Below are 20,296 nucleotides of genomic sequence, written 5' to 3' on the forward strand. Positions count from 1 at the left end.
TGACAGGAAATCTACTCTCTCTATATTCATTAAATTTAAGATTCCCTCAGTATTAAAGTACATCTCTGTTACAGGAAGAAAATATAGGTGAAAGACTGTATCTCAGAATTAATGTGCTAATATGTAAGAGTTCTATCACTTATTGACCTATTACTATGTTCCAAACACTAAGCTAAACATACTGAAATCTTGATAACATCCCCATAATAAACCTATGAAATAAGTATTATTATTCCCACTTTATAGATGAGGAAATTGAGGCTCAGAGAGGTCAAGTCACTTTTTGGCACTCAGCTGAGGCCCATCTGACCCCAAGCTATTGCTTTTTCATCTAACACACTAATCTTGCTTCCATGTGGCCCTGGGCTTCCTTAAGAAAGGATTTATGTCAGTTCCCTCTGGTTTAGATTTTAGAACGTAGATAATTTCATGTATTGTCAATTTATAAAAACCAGTTATTGATTGTATAGGGTCAGTAATGTCCTGGAACCCTCTGCTAATCCCATGGTTTCAAATATTGCCTATATTTGGCTGACCCCCAAATTTACGTTCCAATTGTGACCATTCTCCTGACTCCAATATCATACAATCACCTCCTCAGCAATTCCCTGGGATGTCTAATGTGCATCTCAAATGTACATTGTCCCAAACAGAGCTCTTTATGTTTTCCTGTTATTCTCCCAGCCTTTTCCATCTCTACGACACTATCACATCCACACATACTTGGACCAAAATCCTAATTTTCCTCCCTGAATTATAAATCCACTCACACTCTAAATCCAATATTTAGCCAGTCTTGTCTATTCAACCTCCAAAATATATCACACATCTGACTTTTTACCACCTTTACCACTAGCCCCTTATGCAAGCACTACCGTCTCCCATCTAGTTCTAGACACAGCAGCGGCCTTTGAACTGCCTTCCCTCTTTCAGTCCTTACCCTGCTACAGTCCATTCTTCACTTAGTAGTCAGAGGAATGTTGTAAAAAAGCATGAATCTAATTAAAACCTCCTGTGATTCCCCCCCTTTTTTAGAATAAAATCCAAATTCTTAATGATGAAATATAAGACTCTCCAACTGTATTGCCTTCAACCCTCCTCTCTTGACTCTGTTCCGAATGCTGGCTTTCTTTCTGTTCCTTTAACACATCATGCTTATTCTCATTTTGAGACCTTTGCACTTGCTGTTCTTTCTTTCTCTGAAAGGATTTTCCTCCAGGTCTGACTGTCATGGCAGATTCTTTTCATTCAAGTCTCAAATCAAATTTTACTTTCCGGAAGAGTATTTTCTTAAATACATCAAGTTAGAGTAGCAACCTCCTCATACAACTTTACCCCATTTCCTGGTTTTTATGTTTTCAAACTCTTTTAAATAATCTTATACATCCGATTGCTCACTATGAGTGTAGGAAAGTGTACCTTGATACTTCTAACATTTTCAACAGTGTCCAGCACATATTTATGAAACAGATAAATGAATGAATTTTGCTTCTTTGAACAGTTCACAGAACTTAGTCTGGCACCTTACATAGTGTTGGTTAAATAAACATTTCATTAAATTAATTTCCAAGAAAAAGAGCTAACCTTTTATTTCTGATTTTGGCTATATTTTGCATATACTATATTAGATAAACTTGATGGAAGAACAGATAAAGGTACATTGTCTGATTCACTTTTAATCTAGAAGAGATGGATCTTACCTAATTTCATAATTATTAAGTTGCTTGATTGCATTCTTGGCTTCTTGTTTATTTGAGAATGTTACAAACGCATATCCTCTATTGTTGCCATTAAAATCCATCATCATTCTCATTTCATAAATTTTACCAATCTACAAGTAATAAGAGAGAATTCGTATTTATACATTTGTACTTCCAAATGAAAACACACACACAAATACACAACGTTTTCTGAAGTCTCTGCCGTGTTTGGCATTTGCATCCCATGTGTAATAGTTTACATGTTTTCATGCTGGGTTCAGATCTGTTATCTAACTCATGGGCAAAGTCAGGATAAATAAAGAAAACATGTACAAGTGACATTTCAGCCGGAGTTGCCAGAATGTATATTTTTGGCAGAGCAGCAAGTGACCTTTCATCACACAATTATCTGGGGATTTATACGACATCTTAGGGACCAGAAAACACATTTGTCATCAGAAGTACAATTTCTTGATAGATTTGTCCTTGCCCTTTACATTGGCCTCTGAGACCTCCATAGTTTTTATCTTTACTTGGTCATACTCACCAGTGATGTTTAAAACCAAAACCAAGAACTCATTTGGAGCCTTGTAAAATTGACTTCTTAGCTATCTTTTCCACCTACCATGATATAAAGGTGAACACAGAAAGTGTGTTTCAGAGGATGGTCCTGGGAGCCCTGTTTTCTCCATCTGTAGGCTGAAGGTAAATGCTAGTCTTAACACAACTGATCTAGGGCCAGCACCTCAACGGTAGCAGTGTACTCACTCTATCCCTCTCACTGTAACTCCTCTGCTTTGCTTATATACTATTCCCTCCTGCTACCCCAACTGTTCTCTATAATCCAGACACAGTAATTCATTATTGCTGGCTGCTGTAAGACGGGTGGCCCACACAGATGTGAGGGACATGCATGGGGAGAAGAGGCATCATTAAGTTACTTCTATTACGTCAGTGGTGTCTGACCCACAGGTCAGCCCCACGCCACCCCACGGTACTCAGTGATGGACACCTATTATTTTCTGGGCTCATTAGGAAAGAGTTCAAGCATGTTTCATCTCTGCATTTCAAGTGTTTCTTGGTGCTCATTTTCATGTTCAGTATATAAGATTCTTATAGGATTAAGTCCTTGTAATTTATGCACAGGCCAAGTGACGTTGTTTGTATAAAATTAAGAGTAGTTCTGAAACTGAGCTGAACTACACACACACACACACACACACACACACACACACAGCTGATTTTGGCATTTAGGAAAAGAAATAGCTAAGCTCTCATTAAATTTTCTAGGAATTTTAAACACCACTTGGTAAATTATCAAAAATGTTAATTTTGTATTTTTGCTTTAACTTTGGGTTTAGTAGCAAAATATCATTTGGAATTAAAACTGAGGAAATTTATTTCTTAATTATATAGTGACTTTGAAAAACCATGTTATTAATCTTATTGATTGCATTCAAATTTGTAGAAGGAAATTTCATTCTGGATCAATATGTACAGGGACACAGTTGAGCCATGACATACACATTTTTTAATGTGAAAATCTTACACTTTATAAAACCATATTAACATTTCAAAGTTGAAGCAATATCTTATTTTAGACAGGTTGTTGTAGTGTTATTCTAGATTGGTAGAACTGTTGAGTTTGCAGTAAGATGGCTATGCTAGTGGAGATGGGGGATTGAAATATAGATTAAAGTCATCAACAATGGTAGTTTCAGCTGTCAGTAACAGGACAGAGCTGAGTCAAGGCAGTGATAATTAGGGGCCAATCACTAACAGCTGGGAAGGTTTTAACTTTGTCCATGATTGAGGAATGGTAATTGGAAGAGAAACCATCACTGACCAAGAAGAATGAGAGTGAAAGCAAGGTGAAGAGAGTAGTATTTTTTCCTTGAAAGATTAAATAAAAAACATGTTTAGACTCACTTTTTCACATAATGGTATAAGTTCATCTTCAAAAAGGTCTCGGGGAAGTTTTCCAATAAAAATTTCACAGCCCCTTTCTGGGGGTGCAGCATCCCAACCAGGCGGGGGACCACCATATTTTCTTTGTCCATTTTCCTGCAAATCCCATGTGGATTGTAGGAGGGAGAGAAAACAATAGAATCTTTAGTTTGAGTTCCTCAACTATTTTCAAAATCATTTCTCAATAAGGAAGATACTTATTGACAAATAATAGTAGTGGACTGGTCAGAGGATAAAAATGGACGTCTCTTTCATATGAATTTTTAAAAAAATATTTATTTATTTGACTGTGCCAGGGCTTAGTTGTGGCACATGGGATCTTTAGTTGCAGTATGTGAACTCTTAGTTGTGGCATGCATGTGAGGTCTAGTTCCCTGTCCGGGGGTTGAACCCAGGCCCCCTGCATTGGGAGTGCAGACTCTTATCCCCTGGACCACCAGGGAAGTCCATCTTTTGTGTGAATTTCAACACCATGCTCTTGCTTCAGCGACTTGCTCCAGATAAGCACTGTGAAAACTTATAAAGTGCTGGACAAATATAAAGGGTTGTTATTTTTTTGGTTTGTTATTATTTTGCCATTCAAACTCACCAATGCCTGATTGTCAAAGGATATGATTATAATTTGAATCTGGGGTTCTGATTTAATATTGAAGTCTATGAGGTTCTGGACCTGAACTACTTGGCTCCATGACCCACTAGCTGTGGGGCATTAGGCAAATTGCTTGAGTTCCCCAAACCTCAGTGTTTCTCATATATTAAGTGGAGATACTATCAGCTTTTGATTGAAGGAGATAATGTGTCAAATATGCACAGCACAGGTCTTGGCATGTGATATATATTCAATAGTTATTAATTCTCTTCTTGCCTCCCTGGATTGAGGCTGTTTCATGCACTGAGCAAGGCAATGTAGGCCCCTAAATAGAAACATCATGAAGGTTAGCATTTGAAAGAGTGGACTGGCTAATTATGGGGGTAATGAGTGAGGGACTTAAATCTGTCTTCAAAGCTGACAAGATGGTGAAAGGTGTTTACTAATGTTGCATCTCTTTGTGGAGAACAATGCTGTTCTCAGTCCAAATACTGTAGCATTAGCTTCTTTTTTTTTTTTTTTTTCCTTTGTTCTAAAAAATCCTTGGTAAAGTCAATGTCCTTTTAGGGGAGGAGAAGCACTGATGATGGTCTGCCCTGCTGTCTGTATTTTTCTGAAGGTTAATGACCTAAAAATAACTTCAGGGGCCCCAAAGTGAAAGATAGGCCTAATCCACCACTATTGAGCTGGAATAATTCATTTGCTGGAGAAGAATAAATTTACTTTCCACTTAGGCATAGCCAAAGCTCTTTGTTATACTTTAAGTGATTTTTGGAGAAAGGAAAACATAAAAGACCAAATATCAGTATTCATTGTTAACTTCTACAATTACTACTTTAAAAAACTTTTATACCATAAAATGATACATGATGTTGGATAAAACCTAGTAATGTATAAAGTAAAAAGAATTCCCCAAAGCATCACCCTACCCATCTGTAGAAATAGTTACTGTTAAGTTTATCTGCCTTTCCAAATATTTTTCTATGTATATTTTTAAAAGACATATTAGTTATTTAAAGACATTGTTTTTCACGATAGTTGTTTGTCAAAAAAAGTCAAAGTAAAGCAGCTTCTAGTTTCATTGTTAAATCTTTATATATACTAACTTGAGACTTTCTCAATTATTTTATAAGTAGTAGTACAAAGGCTTTTTGGATCACAGTATTTAAGTATTTAAATGATGTCTGTGATTGCAATCATTTAAAAAATTACTACTAATTTAATCATGTTGCCTTAAATTAAAAAGATGTCATATGGGTGTTCTACCTTGCCTTGATTACTTTTTGCTTCAAGCTAGTAGGTGCTTTTCATTTTACTAAACACTGAAATATTTGCCTCAAGAATTCTTGTATTTTTTTCTTCCCCTATATTCTTGCAGGATTATCCAGTAGAAAAACTGTCACTGAAAAATCTGAGAAATAAAATGTTTTATACTTACAGGAAAAAAAAAAGTGAGAATTCAATGAGCATATCTCAACCAAGAATTTCCTAAAAAAATGAATTTGATATTTTCAAAGACATATTTAAAGTTTTCTTACTTAACAAATACCTATATAACACTTAGTATATGACAGCACTGTTCTAATTCTCAATATCATGGGTTAAGGGCTATTACTATTCGTACCTTACAGAAGACAGTTAAGCCCACAGAGATTAAGTAATTTGCCAAGATCATGTGGTTGGGGAGTGGAAAAGTCAGGATTTGAAGCCAGGCAGTCTGGTTTCAAAGGCCATCAGCTTAATCCCTATTACATTTTGCTTTGTTATGTGGTAGCCTAATCACTTATAACAGATTCACACATTTAAGTACTTATTTATGAAAAAATTATCATGCCACTGAATTGAAAACTCTCTGCTTCATTTAAAATCCTTTCCAATTTCCAGTCGTTTTACTACACAAATTTTGGGGAAGAACATATCTCATACCTATTGTTTACAGAGAGGTATTTCTATTGCCATACTACAATCTACTTCCTTGGGTCGACTGTCACCATTTGGTTGATGCTGTTCCCTCTGAGGCCATTTCTGTATTTCTTAAATGTCTGGAGATATACTATTCAATGGATTATTGGAATAAATTTAGTATAAACTTGGCAGTATTTTTACTATTCATGCTGAGGAAACCAAACTTTCATCGCATCATAATGAAATGGTTATTCCAGAATTTCTCACTTGACAAGCTTTGTCTGATAGCTTGAAAATAAATAGGCAACCAGCAGATTGACCTTTAGAATTTCCCCCCTCAACTTTCTTGCTCTAATTGTTAAAAAATGTCACCAACTATTTTGTGCATGTCATGTATATAGGAGAATTCATCTGCTTATAAGCCAAAATGATTGGGTAGGAGAGATGATTAATTCTGTTGTTTCTGCAAACAATTGAAATAAATTCACCAAGAGTATTTTGGGGGACCACCAAGAGTCTGACTGGTGAAGTTCAAGCACTGGGGGTGATTTGCCCTATGAGCTGCCCACTGGGCTGGGAATGCACCAGTGGTGGAGGTCCAGGCCACTTTAAGACAGGCTCTGGGCATTAGTCATGGGGTTGAAATAGCTGTCCGTTACTCAGAAAGGACAGTTGGGAGCTGGATTGCTGGTATTTTAGGCAGTATTTTTATAGTTGAGGAGATTAAAATAGATAAAGCCTAGTTATAGCTGCTCTTTCCTCTCCTGGCTGATGTCCTTCTTGTGAGATGAATTCCTCCAGCAGCACAAATGTATTAGTCATTCAGAAAGAGAAAATATAGGTTTTTGTTTTCCATGAGTGTTTGTTCATTGAACTCTGGGATCTTTTATTTTTCCAATCAAAGACTTGGAAACCATTTATTCTCTCAAGTCACACATAAATAGGTGAAGACCTTCAACTGTGTAAATTTAAAAACTAAAGACCCCATTCTAACTATAAATCCAGTGGCTTTAATTTAAATACTGGATACTGAGCCTACCCAGTAAATATTTGGAAGTCCCTTCTGTTGCAGATATTTTAAGCCTTTCATGAAGGAACCATAGAGTCTTTAAGAAATTTTATATACCATCTTCTTAACCTCGGATAAAACCATCCAACATTTAGTAAATGATTCTAAGCAATAAATCTTAGCATGAAGGACAAGTGGACTGAGTTAATTTGGGCCACCTGGCATCTGATCTTTTAATACATCTGGGAAATCTGGGCAAAACTGCCTTTTTCCTATAGGAGTTAAAAATAGCAGATACTTGCTTTTCTAGTGTCCCTTGCAACTAGGACAGTAATGGTTATAATAAAGTTAAATTGAGTTCTGGTGCAGAAATTTTCAACGTGCTAACATTAGTGTTGAATCCTCCTTGGATACATTTTCTTATCATTCCAGGTTTGTGGTGTGGTTTTGGGTTTCATTCCTAAAATCTTACTCTTTAAAAAATTTTTAAATTAAATTAAATTTATTATTTATTAAAGTATAGTTGATTTACAATGTTGCATTAGTTTCAGGCGTACAGCAAAGTGATTCAGTTATACATATACATATCTACTTTTTTCCTAAAAGCTTACTCTTGAATCTAGTTCTCTAAATTCAAAATTTCTGTAAATCAGCATCCTTTTTTATAAACTCCTTTTCTGCTTAATCAGCCAGAATTTACCTCTAATACTTGCATGTGATAGTAACAGCAGCAAAAAACAACAGCTAAAACAGTGGCTAACTGAGTCAAGCAATGTGCCAAGTGCTTCCCAGGTATTAATTCATTTAATCTTCTCAACAAACCTATGAGGATGATAGTACTATTACTTTCATTTTGTAGGTGAGAAATCCAAAGACATAAAAGTAGTAAGTGGCAAAGAGAAAATCTGAATCCTGAGTCCATGCTTGTAGTTATAACATTTTTCTGTTTTTTTTATATTAACCCAATATGCTCATTTTACAGATGAGGAAACTGAGTCCAGAGATGTTATATGACTTCCTTAAAGTTACACTGGTTAAATTTATTGCAGAAAACACTAGACTAAATGTCCTCTGATTCCCAATCTGGTGAACTTGGCAAATATACTGTTCAAAAGTCGAGATGACTTTTCTTCTCAGGCTTACCAGCCTCACAAGTTTGTATGTTGTGTGTCACACCTACTTTCTTGTTCAACTTCATCAAACATGGACACCAGATGGTTGGTTGTCTCACATAAATGAACAGATTCATAAACTAGAAGAATATTAATTAATGAACCCTCATTCAGTCTATTTTTCTGAGTAGTAATTTCAATTCCTTTAATGGTTCTTTGGAAATTTTATATTCCAAATCTGTAATCATCTTTGTGGTTCCCTTTGGTCCTTTGTTTTTCTTGCCAAGAGGGAAGAAATTGTGTATGTTTCCTTATTAAACTGCTTTCAGCTGTTCTCCTACCCATTTTCCAATTGACTATGTTTGGATCTATTTCTGCTCTTGATCGCTCAGGTGCTGGACAATCTCCCCATGCTTGGTGACATTTCTAACCTTCACAAGCATGCCAGTCACCACCACCATACCCAGAACAATGGTTCCATGGCTAAACTCCTGTGGTCTCTTCTCACAGCTGATGCCAATGCATTGAGAACAGCTCTCTGGACTGTGTCTATTGCAGTTCATAAATTAATACCATATTTTCCTGGTTGTTGATTTGAAAGATTGAATAAAGGTCTTTACAAGGCATTATTTCTATTACCTTTCACCTGTGTACCAACTATATATCTCAATATGTGATAGGGTTCAAGGCAAATCTAAAGGGCCTTAAATAAGATGTACCAAAAGAATCCTCTTAGATGTGATTTTAACTTTGGTCTGCTAACGCTGTTGTTGTTGTTGAGGCCAACAGACGGTGCTATAGGGAGTGTTTATTTTGTTAATTCTGTATGAAAGATAATGATCTGTTTTGTGTATTGTTTGTTTACCTGTGCATCTTAAGACCAGTGACTTCATATTGGTAAAATCTATTTTAGGCTAAGAATTTTTGAAAGGCAGAATTTATTTAACTTATATACTGTGGAAGTTGGCATTACCATTATTAGCTTTTTTTTTTACAGTCTTTGCATTCATATACAATATGAATGGCAGATATTTTCTTTAAAATAGAAAGAGCAATAATAATTGTGGTGTAAAGACTGAATAAATGGGATGTTGGAAGTTGTAGACATGTGGTACTTTAGTTAGTAACAAAGAGGCAAAGTTAGGGCAGGAACATAACACATGAATATAAATTTAACTTTATCATCATACAGCCCAGAGTTTCTCAAAATATTTTATGTGAGGTAATATTAGGTTGTTTATAGACCAATGTTTTATTTTAATAGTTATGCGTTTATTGTACATCAGGCAAATATATTTATCACATAAAACCTTTTCCACTTACATAAGAGAAAAGTCTACTTTTAACACTAAACTCAGTATTTCTATTCAAGTTATTTAATGAATTCTAAATAAATATTATTTTTGGCTGTATGTGTTTATGGCAAAAATCACAAAGATGCAAATAGATTTTGGCTTTTGAAAATTTATCTTTGTTTCAGTCTTCAAAAAGCTCTCACATTTGATTTTTTAAAATATATGGTATGGTTTGTTCCTAAAAACAACTATCAGCAAATTATGAATCATGTTCCTGTATCACTTTGGAAGACTGACTGTTGAAAGCCTATTGCCTAGGAAAATAGTCTTAATTTCATTTCAAGTTACTAGTTGTCTTATGGAGGCAGAACTAACTTGTTATCAGATGATGCATTTAATAATATCATCTTCTAATATTTTCCCTTTATGGATTATGTGTGAAAACCACCCTTGAGGAATTCAGTATCTCAGTTGTTGAAGTATTTAAGAGCAAACAGGCTTTTAAAAATAATTTGCATTTTGTAAAGCTTATTATATGTTTTTGGCCAATTCATGGGTATATTAAATTCAAGAATATCCTTACATAAAATTAGAAATCAGAAAATATATTTTTTGGGAGTGTGTATGTGTGTTTCTACATAAGAGAACAAGTAAAATGCCAATTAACTTCTAAGACCCTCTGTTCACATTTGTTTTCACGTGAGTTTCACTAATGATGGACTGCACAGCGTATATTATCTTGAGACCAGGATTTGCTGTGTTCATGCTCACTTCCAGCTCTGGGCAGTTGCCTTGTCTTACTGCTGCAATCTCCAGGAACCTATAAATTCCATCTATAAAATAACTAGGTGAAATCTTTGGTGATTCCTTTATCAATTTTGGGCTTTTATCTTTTTGCAATGTGTAATTTATTCAATAGGCCCATCCAACTTTTTATTATAGATACAATTTGCCTTTCTGAATTGACTAATAGTAGTCAGAGATCTGATTAAATGACATAAAGATATCCACATGCGAATAAGGACATTTGGCCATATGCAGATAATGAACATTTGGTTTGGGTTAATTGCTCTTCTATCCTTTCCTAGTTCAACATATGCCAAGGAGAATTCCATCAAATGCACTTGTCTTTTAGCATGTGAGAAATTTTATACAGTAATTATTCTCCTTATGACACCCCCATGAATTTTTACAAGCTGAGGGTCTCGGCAAGACACTAAATTTCTCCTGACTTGAAATTCTTCATTTAAAAGGGAATAGGGTTAACTAGGTGATTGCAGAGGTCTTGGGAGGGTATTAGGATGGTTGTGAAAGGGAGGCTGACTTTCACCATATTAAAATGTGGAAAAATGTTCATAGGATGTTTTCTGAGTTAGTCAATAGGACCCTTAAAGGAAATGTAGGGATTTTTAAAACCAATGTGTCTCCATTGCATATCCCCTTGACACCTGGTCCATTAATTACTTAATGACTTTCTTTGCATTGATTCACTTTCTTAAACTTACACAAAAAAGAAAACATCATTCTCATAAGTGGAGTATCGTTTCCCACAAATGGAAGGTCATTATAAAAGAAACTGCAAAAGAAGGAAACCATGATCAAGTTCTAGCTGGACATCATTGTCTACTAAAAGTTCTGAACCCTAGTTCTGCTGTTTAAAAAGATTAGCGGGGGGGGGATATGGGGATATATGTATACATATAACTGATTCACTTTGTTATACAGCAGAAACTAATACAACATTGTAAATCAATTATACTCCAATAAAGATGTTAAAAAATAACAACAACAACAAAAAAGATTAGCAGGGGCTGGAGAGGTGTTTAAGACATACCTTCAATGACTTCCCTCATCAGAAAGCTTAAAATAGAATTGAAAGTGGAATAACTCTCTCATGATGAAATTCATGATTATTGAATCCTCTGTCAAGGTACGGTTTAACATCAGTTCGGCTCTCTACCTTGCATCTCTGAAATAATGTTAAAAAAAGGATCACAGCTACTGAAGTCCTACCCAAATTCATGATTGTATGTTTCTGTGATCTCATATTTTTCTCCTTAGCCTATGTTAGAGAGCTCTCTTTGCATGTCATAATAACATTTTAGTTTCTGAGGATGAAGAGCCACTTATTTTTGCTTGCTGATTGGTATTAACAGGTAACAATTAAAAAAATCCTGAAGTTGTCTGCAAACAAAGTCTAAAGTTCAAAACAGCCATCGATGCTTTTGTGTATTTGAGTCATGAAATTTACACCAATTTTTAAGCTGATAAAATGGAAACGCTTATGTGCTTCTAGTTTAAGGGAAAACACTATAATCCATATTTTGCAAAGATTTTGAACCTTATATTGAAGATCTCATATATAACCAACTTTCTGTTAGGCTATTGGAGGAGAAATTCATTGCTGTTTGAAAATAGTTCCTGGAATGCCTTTCTATTTTGTGGGATGCTGAAGTTCCCATCACATGTCAGGTACACACACTCTCCACAAAAGGATTCACAGAGCTGCTCCTTCATTTGGAGTCTTCCACACCAGCCTATGGCGTTGCTGGCTAGTAGAAGCAAGGCTTCTAAGGAGCTTGATAATTAAGTTAGCCTGTGGGTGGCTGGAGTGATAAGCTTAGGGAAACACGTGCCTGTGATGATCTACTGGTCCCACCCTGTTCTCATGCTTAGTGCCACCTATTTAAGGAATTAGGTCATTCACCAAGTGCATGAATGATAAGTCCTTGGGTAGTGGGGACAGGAGCAGTTGGTGAGAACAGGCAATAGAAGAAAAAGTAGGACCCAGGAACTATATTTTACCATGAAGTCAAATTCCTTTTTCTGTCCCTAGGATTTTTGTGTAGAGGTTGGAAAAGAATGTCAATGCCACAGTGTTCCTCCATCTGCTTCTCACTGAGCTAGTCTAGTCAAAGCCACTTGTAAACTCTGGGATCCTAAGTTACTTATTTTTTATTGCATTATTTGTAGGAAAAATTGTAATTTGAAAAATACCCAAGGAAATTTACTAAAGTACATTATACCAAACCAGAGAGATAGGGGAGTTAACTTAGTTTGAGGCACACTTAGCAGAGGGATGGTCTCCTAATCAGATCTAGTGCCATCCTTTGTACCTTATGGCTGGTACATATTTATTGAGGAACTGAATAAATTAGAATTAAAATATGCAGTTGCAGTGAAACTCCAAATAAGAGAACATGCCTAGAAAGCAAAGTTTGAGAAATGGGAATTAAAGTCTGTATTTTATTCTAGTTTGAGGAAATTGTTCCCAGGAACAGATTGATGACTGATTTAAAAAAGGAAGAGAAGGATGAAGCCCACTGATTTCTCATTTATCTGCTGTAATCTTACTGGACCTTTGAAATTAAGACACACTAATGTCTTCACCGCTGAAAAGTGTTGTGCATTTTACAAATATTTTGGTTAATCAGTATCACCCAAGTGGTCCCCTCTGCCAAGGATGCTGTTTTGTCCTTGGCTCCTTGCAATGTTTGTTTGCTCTCATCCTCTAAGTCTGAGCTCAGTGTCATCTTGTCTGAAGAAGGCCTTCTGCCCTTGTCACTTAACCTGGTTTATGACATTCATAGCACTCAACATGATATGTCATTATTTTATTTGTTGTTTATTTTCTGTCTTCCCCTGAGTAATTTTCATGAAGGCAGGCACCGTGTCTCTCTTTATGGAATCAATAAATGAATCAATAAGTGAATGAATGATAGTTTAGACTTCATTTGGTGGGTAGGACAAGGAAGGATACTCCTACTTCCTTTAAGGAATCTTAAATGCTCTTCTATGTTATAGGAAGTTTTCTTTAAAAACTGTGATTTAAGCATAGAGAACAGACTTGTGAGTTCCAAGGGGGAGAGGGAGCAGGTGGGGGATGGATTGGGAGTTTGGGATGAGCAGATGCAAATTATTATATATAGAATGGATAAACAACAAGGTCGTACTGTATAGCACAGGGAACTATATTCAGTATCCTGTGATAAATCATAACCATAATGGAAAAGAACATAAAAAAGAATATATGTGTGTGTATATATATGTATAACTGAATCACTTTGCTGTACACCAGAAGTTAACACAACATGGTAAATCAACTGTACTTCAATTTTTAAAAAACCTGTGAATGAACTTATAGCATAGAGTACTAGATTAAGGATAAGAGTTAGGAGTCAGCAAACTTTCTCTATAAAACGCTAGATAGTTGATATTTTAGGATTAAAAAACCCCCCGAACTTTTGAAATTGTGAGAATCACTCATAGCCTTCAATCACTACAAAAACAGTCTGTGGCCACATTTGAGTCATGGGTCAGTTTGCTGACCTCTGGCTTATGTCTCTACTGAAGTGTATAACTCGGGGGCTTGTTTTCCAATGTAAAATGGAAAGGGTTGGATTATATCAGTATTAAATATACATGTAGTAAACATATAAAGAATTAGAAATAATAGCCTAATGAACACAAGCACCTATCATCCAGCTTCATTAATGAAATTTTCTTCATGAATTTTTCCCAACTTTTCTATTCCTAACCGAATGCTTCTTATAAATTTTTTCTACTTCATGAGATTTTTTTCCTTGGCTTAAAAAGAATCCATATTCATTATAGAAAGTTTGGAACATAAAGAGCACAAGGAAGAAAAAACTACTCTCATCAGAGATTACATTTCATTATCTTCCAATATTTGTGTGTGTGAATAATTTCTTAAAATATGATCTATAAACTGATATATACAGTTTTGCATTCTGATTTTTAACTAAACATTAAATTTGGACATTTCTGCATGTCTTTGAAATCACAGTTTTACATGACTATATAATTTGGAAATATAAGGGTGACATATTTTATATGACCAGTAATATTTTATTGGACACTTAGGATATGTCCAATATTTTTAAACATAAATTCCACTATGATGAGCATCCTTATGTCTAAATATTTGTCCTCATTCCTTAGGTCAAAGACTTCGGTCAGTTTTAAGGCTCTAAATAGGAAGGTAACACCCACAGCTGTATTGCTCATTTAATGCAGTCTTATGGTATCCTTTTAAATTCTGGATAAATTCATTTTTATTGCAACTACTTGCTATGCATTTTAGGTCAGCTGCTACACCTTATACATCTATAATGCCAAGGACCAACACTAACATATTGTGTTCAATAATAGGGACTAAGGAAACAAAACAGGAAAACAAGAACAAAAAAACTTTAAGGGCAACCACTGGATTAAGCAAGCAATGGGACTGACATACCACGTAAATATTTGTTGTAATAATTTTTAGAAAATAGATTATCAGTAGGGTAATTGGACAAAGTGTTAATACACACCATATCTTAAATCACTTAAAAATAGTATATAAGTATCCTGAGTCTTCTTTAAAAAAATATTCAGACTACTTGAGGGTGATCTTTATTAGCTATATATTTAGCTTTCCTTGTAGTAGAATTAAAACTGATGTAAACTGACTCCACATTGGGTGGAAAGTTTTCTGAAAATGTTCATCTATGAAAATGTATTTTTCTAGATTTAAGGAGAAAATTCCAGCTGAAAGAAGCATCGCATGTCACAGAGTTGATGACCCACGCTAGTAATGCGTTCTGGAGGAAATGTTCATCATAATGTGACTTTTTTTTTCCTTTGACTCTCAAAGACATGTATAGTAGTTTTAGAAAATCTGGGAAGTACAGTTAAGAGTGAAAAAGTGAGAAAAAAAAGCCCCACACATAATTTCATTGCCTGGAGACAAAGTCTGTTTACAAGCTAACATAGTGGCACACATCCAAAATCTTTCTGTGTGGCATAATGCAACTAAGTTGAAAGTTTAACTTGTCAATATTACACAATTTTTATCAATAATATTTATTGAACCTATATATGCAGAGTATTGCATTAATGTTCTTCTTTAAAGAACTTTGATAAAAATTTTAGCTATGAATTCTGAAGATATCCAATTATTATTAAAAAGATATCACAAAGCATATTTTCAAGCCCTCACAAGCACGTTTTATTGCATCAGTTTGTATATAAAAGACTGGCTCACGTTATTAAGTAACCTGCAAAATTCTATTTTTGGCCACTGTATTTGTCCTGCTAGTGATAAGAGAGCACAAATTAGTCACCGTCTCTTTTTCAAATTCTTGTTTTGCAAGTATTCAGCATTCAATATCAGAGACTGCAAAGAAGAGCAGAAGCAAATCCTTCAATCCCTAACTTAGCAAATACCATAACACTTAAAAATATCATTTTATGGGTATGCTCCCTGAATTGTATTAATATATTTACCTTCATTTGTGTACAGAGATTTTTAAAAAAGTAAACCCGATGTTCTTTTTTTTTTTTTGAAGACGATACTAATGTTTTCTCTAATCCAGAGTAGAAAGACTGAAGTATTGAGAAGGCTAAAGGATTTTCCCTAAATTGCAGAGTTTGAAGCTATGTCTCAATACATGCTGGTTTCCTCTTCCAATTAGACAAGTTTGCCGAGCAGTAAATAGATTGAGCAGATGCTAGAATCACAAAATCTTGACTAAGAGTGGGGTAGGTCCTAGCCAACCTTCTGGGAAATTAAGGCCGAGAGCAGTTAAGGGACTTGAGTTTGGGATTAACATATACACACTACTATATATAAAATAAGTAAACAACAAGGACCTACTGTATAGCACAGGGAACTATACTCAATATATTGTAATAACCTACAATGGAAAAGAATATGAAAAATAATATATATATACATCACTGAATCACTTTGCTGTACATCTGAAATGAACACAATGTTGTAAATCAACTATAGGTCAATTTTAAAAACAGAATTAAAATATAGATCATACTTGCATATGGTAGATAATGGGTTGAATAGCAGATCTCTGATTTGAAGTCTTGAGTGATTTTCTACACTTTGCAGCCAAAATCAGAAGGTATTTTCCAAATCATTAAAAGTGGTTGACCCAAGTCATGTATATATTTACATCTTGATTAGAGGCTTTAGATCTAGATAGCTAAGTGTCAGAGTTTTAGGTTTCTACATTACTAGAAAATTTCTGTTCCAGTAGTCATTCTGCTAACAAATACTTACTTAAAGTGAATCATGTTACAAGGTTTAAGCTCAACAAGATATTTTTAGCATGCTCTGCCATGCTAATCTCTCAAACTGCAATCTTAAAGATAACATTACAACAGCTCTTAGTTCTGTAAACCTTGCCAGAAATTTTGGCCACTTGCAGTGGAATTAAGATGGCCTATAAATCTTGGGCAAGCTACCCTAACTCCTTGAGCCTTGTTTCTCTTATCTGGAAATTGGAGATGATCATAAGTAACTACCTCATAGTGTTGTTATTAGTATTAAATGAATTAATAGATACAAAGCAGTTAGAATATAAATGTCCAGTAAATGTTTACTATTTTGTAATTGTTACTAACTTGTGATCTAAAACCTCTATTAATATCTTCTGAAAGTAATTGAATATATAAGATCAAAGTAATAGGCAGTTTGGCCGTATAGTTTTAGGGGTATTATATTTGAAAACATTTAAAATGATAAAAGTAAAATAACCTTATTTTTTTCCTTTATAATGCAAATGTTCTTAAATTATTAGGTTTATGAAAAGATCTCCATTGCTGTTTGAGTCTCTTTTAAAAATATATTGTTATTTGCAAGCTTTTTACATTGTTCTAATATGTTAAAGTTTTCTGTTCTGCAGAATTTTCTAAATGATCACTTAATGACTGTTTACGTTTCATTTGTAACAGGATTTTAAGATGGAATGGATTATTTGGGCCTCTGGTTTGGATACGAAACTGTCACTGAACCACAAGCACGACAAAGAGGTAGGGAGTAACTGTTTAACTGTTTGACATTCTTAACTGAACATTCCCTACCCCTCCTCATCCCTGAATTTAGAAAAAAATATTGAAGAGTTTGAAAGGAATTTTTGGAGTTGATTGAAAGGTATTTGGAGCCCACTGCTGGTGTGTTGTGAATCCTAGTTCTCCTTAAATGGGAGGAATTTTGAGGTGCTTCTCAGCTAACCTAAAGCAGGGGAGAGGAGTAGGAAACCACTCAGAGCTTGCTATGTATTCCCTGCTATTGGGAACACAGGAGGCTGGTGGGTCTAACTCAGTCCTAAAGTATCTAATGGTGAACAATGGGCTGGCCTCCTGCTTTGATGGTGGTGAGAAGGAGAGCTGGTTGCTTTGTGTCACGTGCACTTGCAGGTTTTACTGGGTCAGAATGTGTGTTTCCAGGGGACTAGAATTTGGTCAAATGTAGGAATCAGGGGTCATTTTCCATCTTCTCCAAGAGGGATGCTTGGGGTGTTGAAAAGAGCTCTGCCAAAGGAGACTGAGGCCCAGGGAAGGAGCCTCTAGCTAGAGCAGAGCATAGCCAGGTGAGAGACCCCTGGCAATGGAATTAAGGAGGTCTTTGATGACCCTACAAAGTATCCCAGGAGGTTTACACACCTGCTGGGCCCAGAGCCCAATGCCAAAACCAGTCAAGTAGAAACTCCTGTCCCCTCTCCTTTGCTTTCACCCCTTTCTTCTGCCTCAGCTGAGTCAGGAATTCTAGTTAGGAAACTGGTGTCGGAAACTATGCTTCTGAAAGCATAAAGGAGAAAAAATAGAAATTGCCCTCCACCCTGACATGCTTGGAAAGGGAAATGGCTTTCACTTTGAATGAAGTTAAGTTTTTATTCTACTGGACTAGGCATATTCATTATTTAGTGGAGGATCTTTTATTAGCTGAAAGTTACCAGAAAAGTCATGAGACTTTCCCTGAATTTCATCTGGGGGGAATGAAAGAACCAGGGCCCAGAATAAAATTAAATGGACAGTTTATATTGTTTCAGGATTATTTCTCATAAAGTCTGCTTGTTGAGATACTTATATATTCATAGTTTATAATTTCCTTTTATGCATTAGGTTTATGATATTTAGATATTAGAAATAGTGTCACACTAGAAAGGCTTATATATGTTTTCATCATTATATTTCAGATAATTAGAGGTTTGTTTCCAGAAGGGGAATACACTTGTGTATGAATATTGACAAATTGGTTTTCAAAAGGGTTTAAGTGCTTTCCACTACCACGATCTTTGCAGGAGTGTTTCAGATACAAAGCAGTTAAAAAGATAAACTGATATAAAACATTTTTGATTTTATAATATTTATGAAACTGCTGATTACAAAAGATAAAAACATTTTTTCAACTAACTGTACCTGACCAAATGTAAAAAATTACTATTCTAAGTGTATCTGTTTTTTTTGTTTTTTGTTTTTTTTTTTTTGTGGTACGCGGGCCTCTCACTGCTGTGGCCTCTCCCCTTGCGGAGCACAGGCTCCGGACGCACAGGCCCAGCAGCCATGGCTCACGGGCCCAATCGCTCCGCGGCATGTGGGATCTTCCCGGACCGGGGCACGAACCCGTGTCCCCTGCATCGGCAGGCAGACTCTCAACCACTGCGCCACCAGGGAAACCCTAAGTGTATCTGTTTTATAGACTGTAAACTCTATAGAATTTTCTCTATGGATTATGAAATACCCCTTTATGTGGGAAAAGACTGCATAAAAACTTTCAATCAGGCATTAATTTTGAAGCACATTAAATTTGGAGATGAAGACATTTAAAAGTTTAGTAATGATCCTAAAATAGACTTTTATTAAGTATTAAAAACTAATAATACATTAGTATCTCCCTTGACTTAAATGAAACTTTTAGAAGGCTTCTGTGAAATAATACTCTCTGAAATCTTTAAAATGTCTAAATAAATACTCTTCATTAGGATAAAAAATTAGAAATAACTTTGAGCATTATATTATCTCTAACAAAGTGTGCCATGACTTATAAGATTATTGCAGGGCTTCCCTGGTGGCGCAGTGGTTGAGAGTCTGCCTGCCGATGCAGGGGACACGGGTTCATGCCCCAGTCCGGGAAGATCCCACATGCCGCAGAGCGGCTGGGCCCGTGAGCCATGGCTGCTAAGCCTGCGCATCCAGAGCCTGTGCTCCGCAACGGGAGAGGCCACAACAGTGAGAGGCCCGTGTACCACAAAAACAAAACAAAACAAAAAATTATTGCAAAATGTACTACATTTAGTTTTCAACTGATCTGACAAAGGAACATGTAATAAAGGACACTATTGTATATTTTATTATTATCCACTTATGAATTTTGTATTCATAATAGCACAAAGATTTGGTTAAGTTGGGAAAGTATGTGGATAAAATGTAATAGCTGAGCAGTAAAATACTTTGTCTTACTGTAAAAAGAACAACATTAAAACAAAGCAACATTATTTCTTCGAGTAAGATAATTAACTTATATGTCTAAAACTAGTTTGTTTTTCAGTATATCATAAGCTCTCTAACAGAGGTTATCATAAAGACAATAATAATGTACAGACAATTCATAACAACCAGTGACAATGAATAGATAGTTTTAGGATAGTTTTTCTTCTTTCTTTTTCAAAAATGCTGAACATGGAGAGAAATTATTATATATCCTAAACAGATCGGATAGGTATTATGAGAAAACATCCTGGAATAGCTAGGCTGACCAGATGGTCAGTTCTTGGATCCTTCATCTAGAAGTTGTTTTACATCTGCAGTCAAAAATCTCTCTAGAGACCAAGGCAAGTTCCTGGATAGTTTGTTTTCTTCTGGTTCTTGAAGCACCAGCTGGGTTCTCCTTCACTGACAAGCTCTGGGTGGTGAATTCC

At 35.4% G+C, this 20,296-nt stretch overlaps 1 protein-coding gene across 2 annotated transcripts in view; it reads right to left on the reverse strand.

Moving 5' to 3' along the window:
• A1CF (APOBEC1 complementation factor) overlaps positions 1 to 20,296 on the reverse strand; it is an 84,772-nt gene that overhangs the window by 37,886 nt on the left and 26,590 nt on the right. For both annotated transcript variants that reach the window (XM_081250110.1, XM_081250109.1), the window contains exons 3-4: positions 3,630 to 3,764; positions 1,701 to 1,831 (exon numbers count right to left, since the gene is read on the reverse strand). In XM_081250110.1, the coding sequence (XP_081106236.1) occupies positions 1,701 to 1,831; positions 3,630 to 3,764 (266 nt within the window). The remainder of the gene's footprint in view (positions 1 to 1,700; positions 1,832 to 3,629; positions 3,765 to 20,296) is intronic.

Source organism: Mesoplodon bidens, assembly GCF_964165515.1.
Source record: "Mesoplodon bidens genome assembly, chromosome: 1".
Taxonomy (NCBI): Eukaryota; Metazoa; Chordata; class Mammalia; order Artiodactyla; family Ziphiidae; genus Mesoplodon; species Mesoplodon bidens.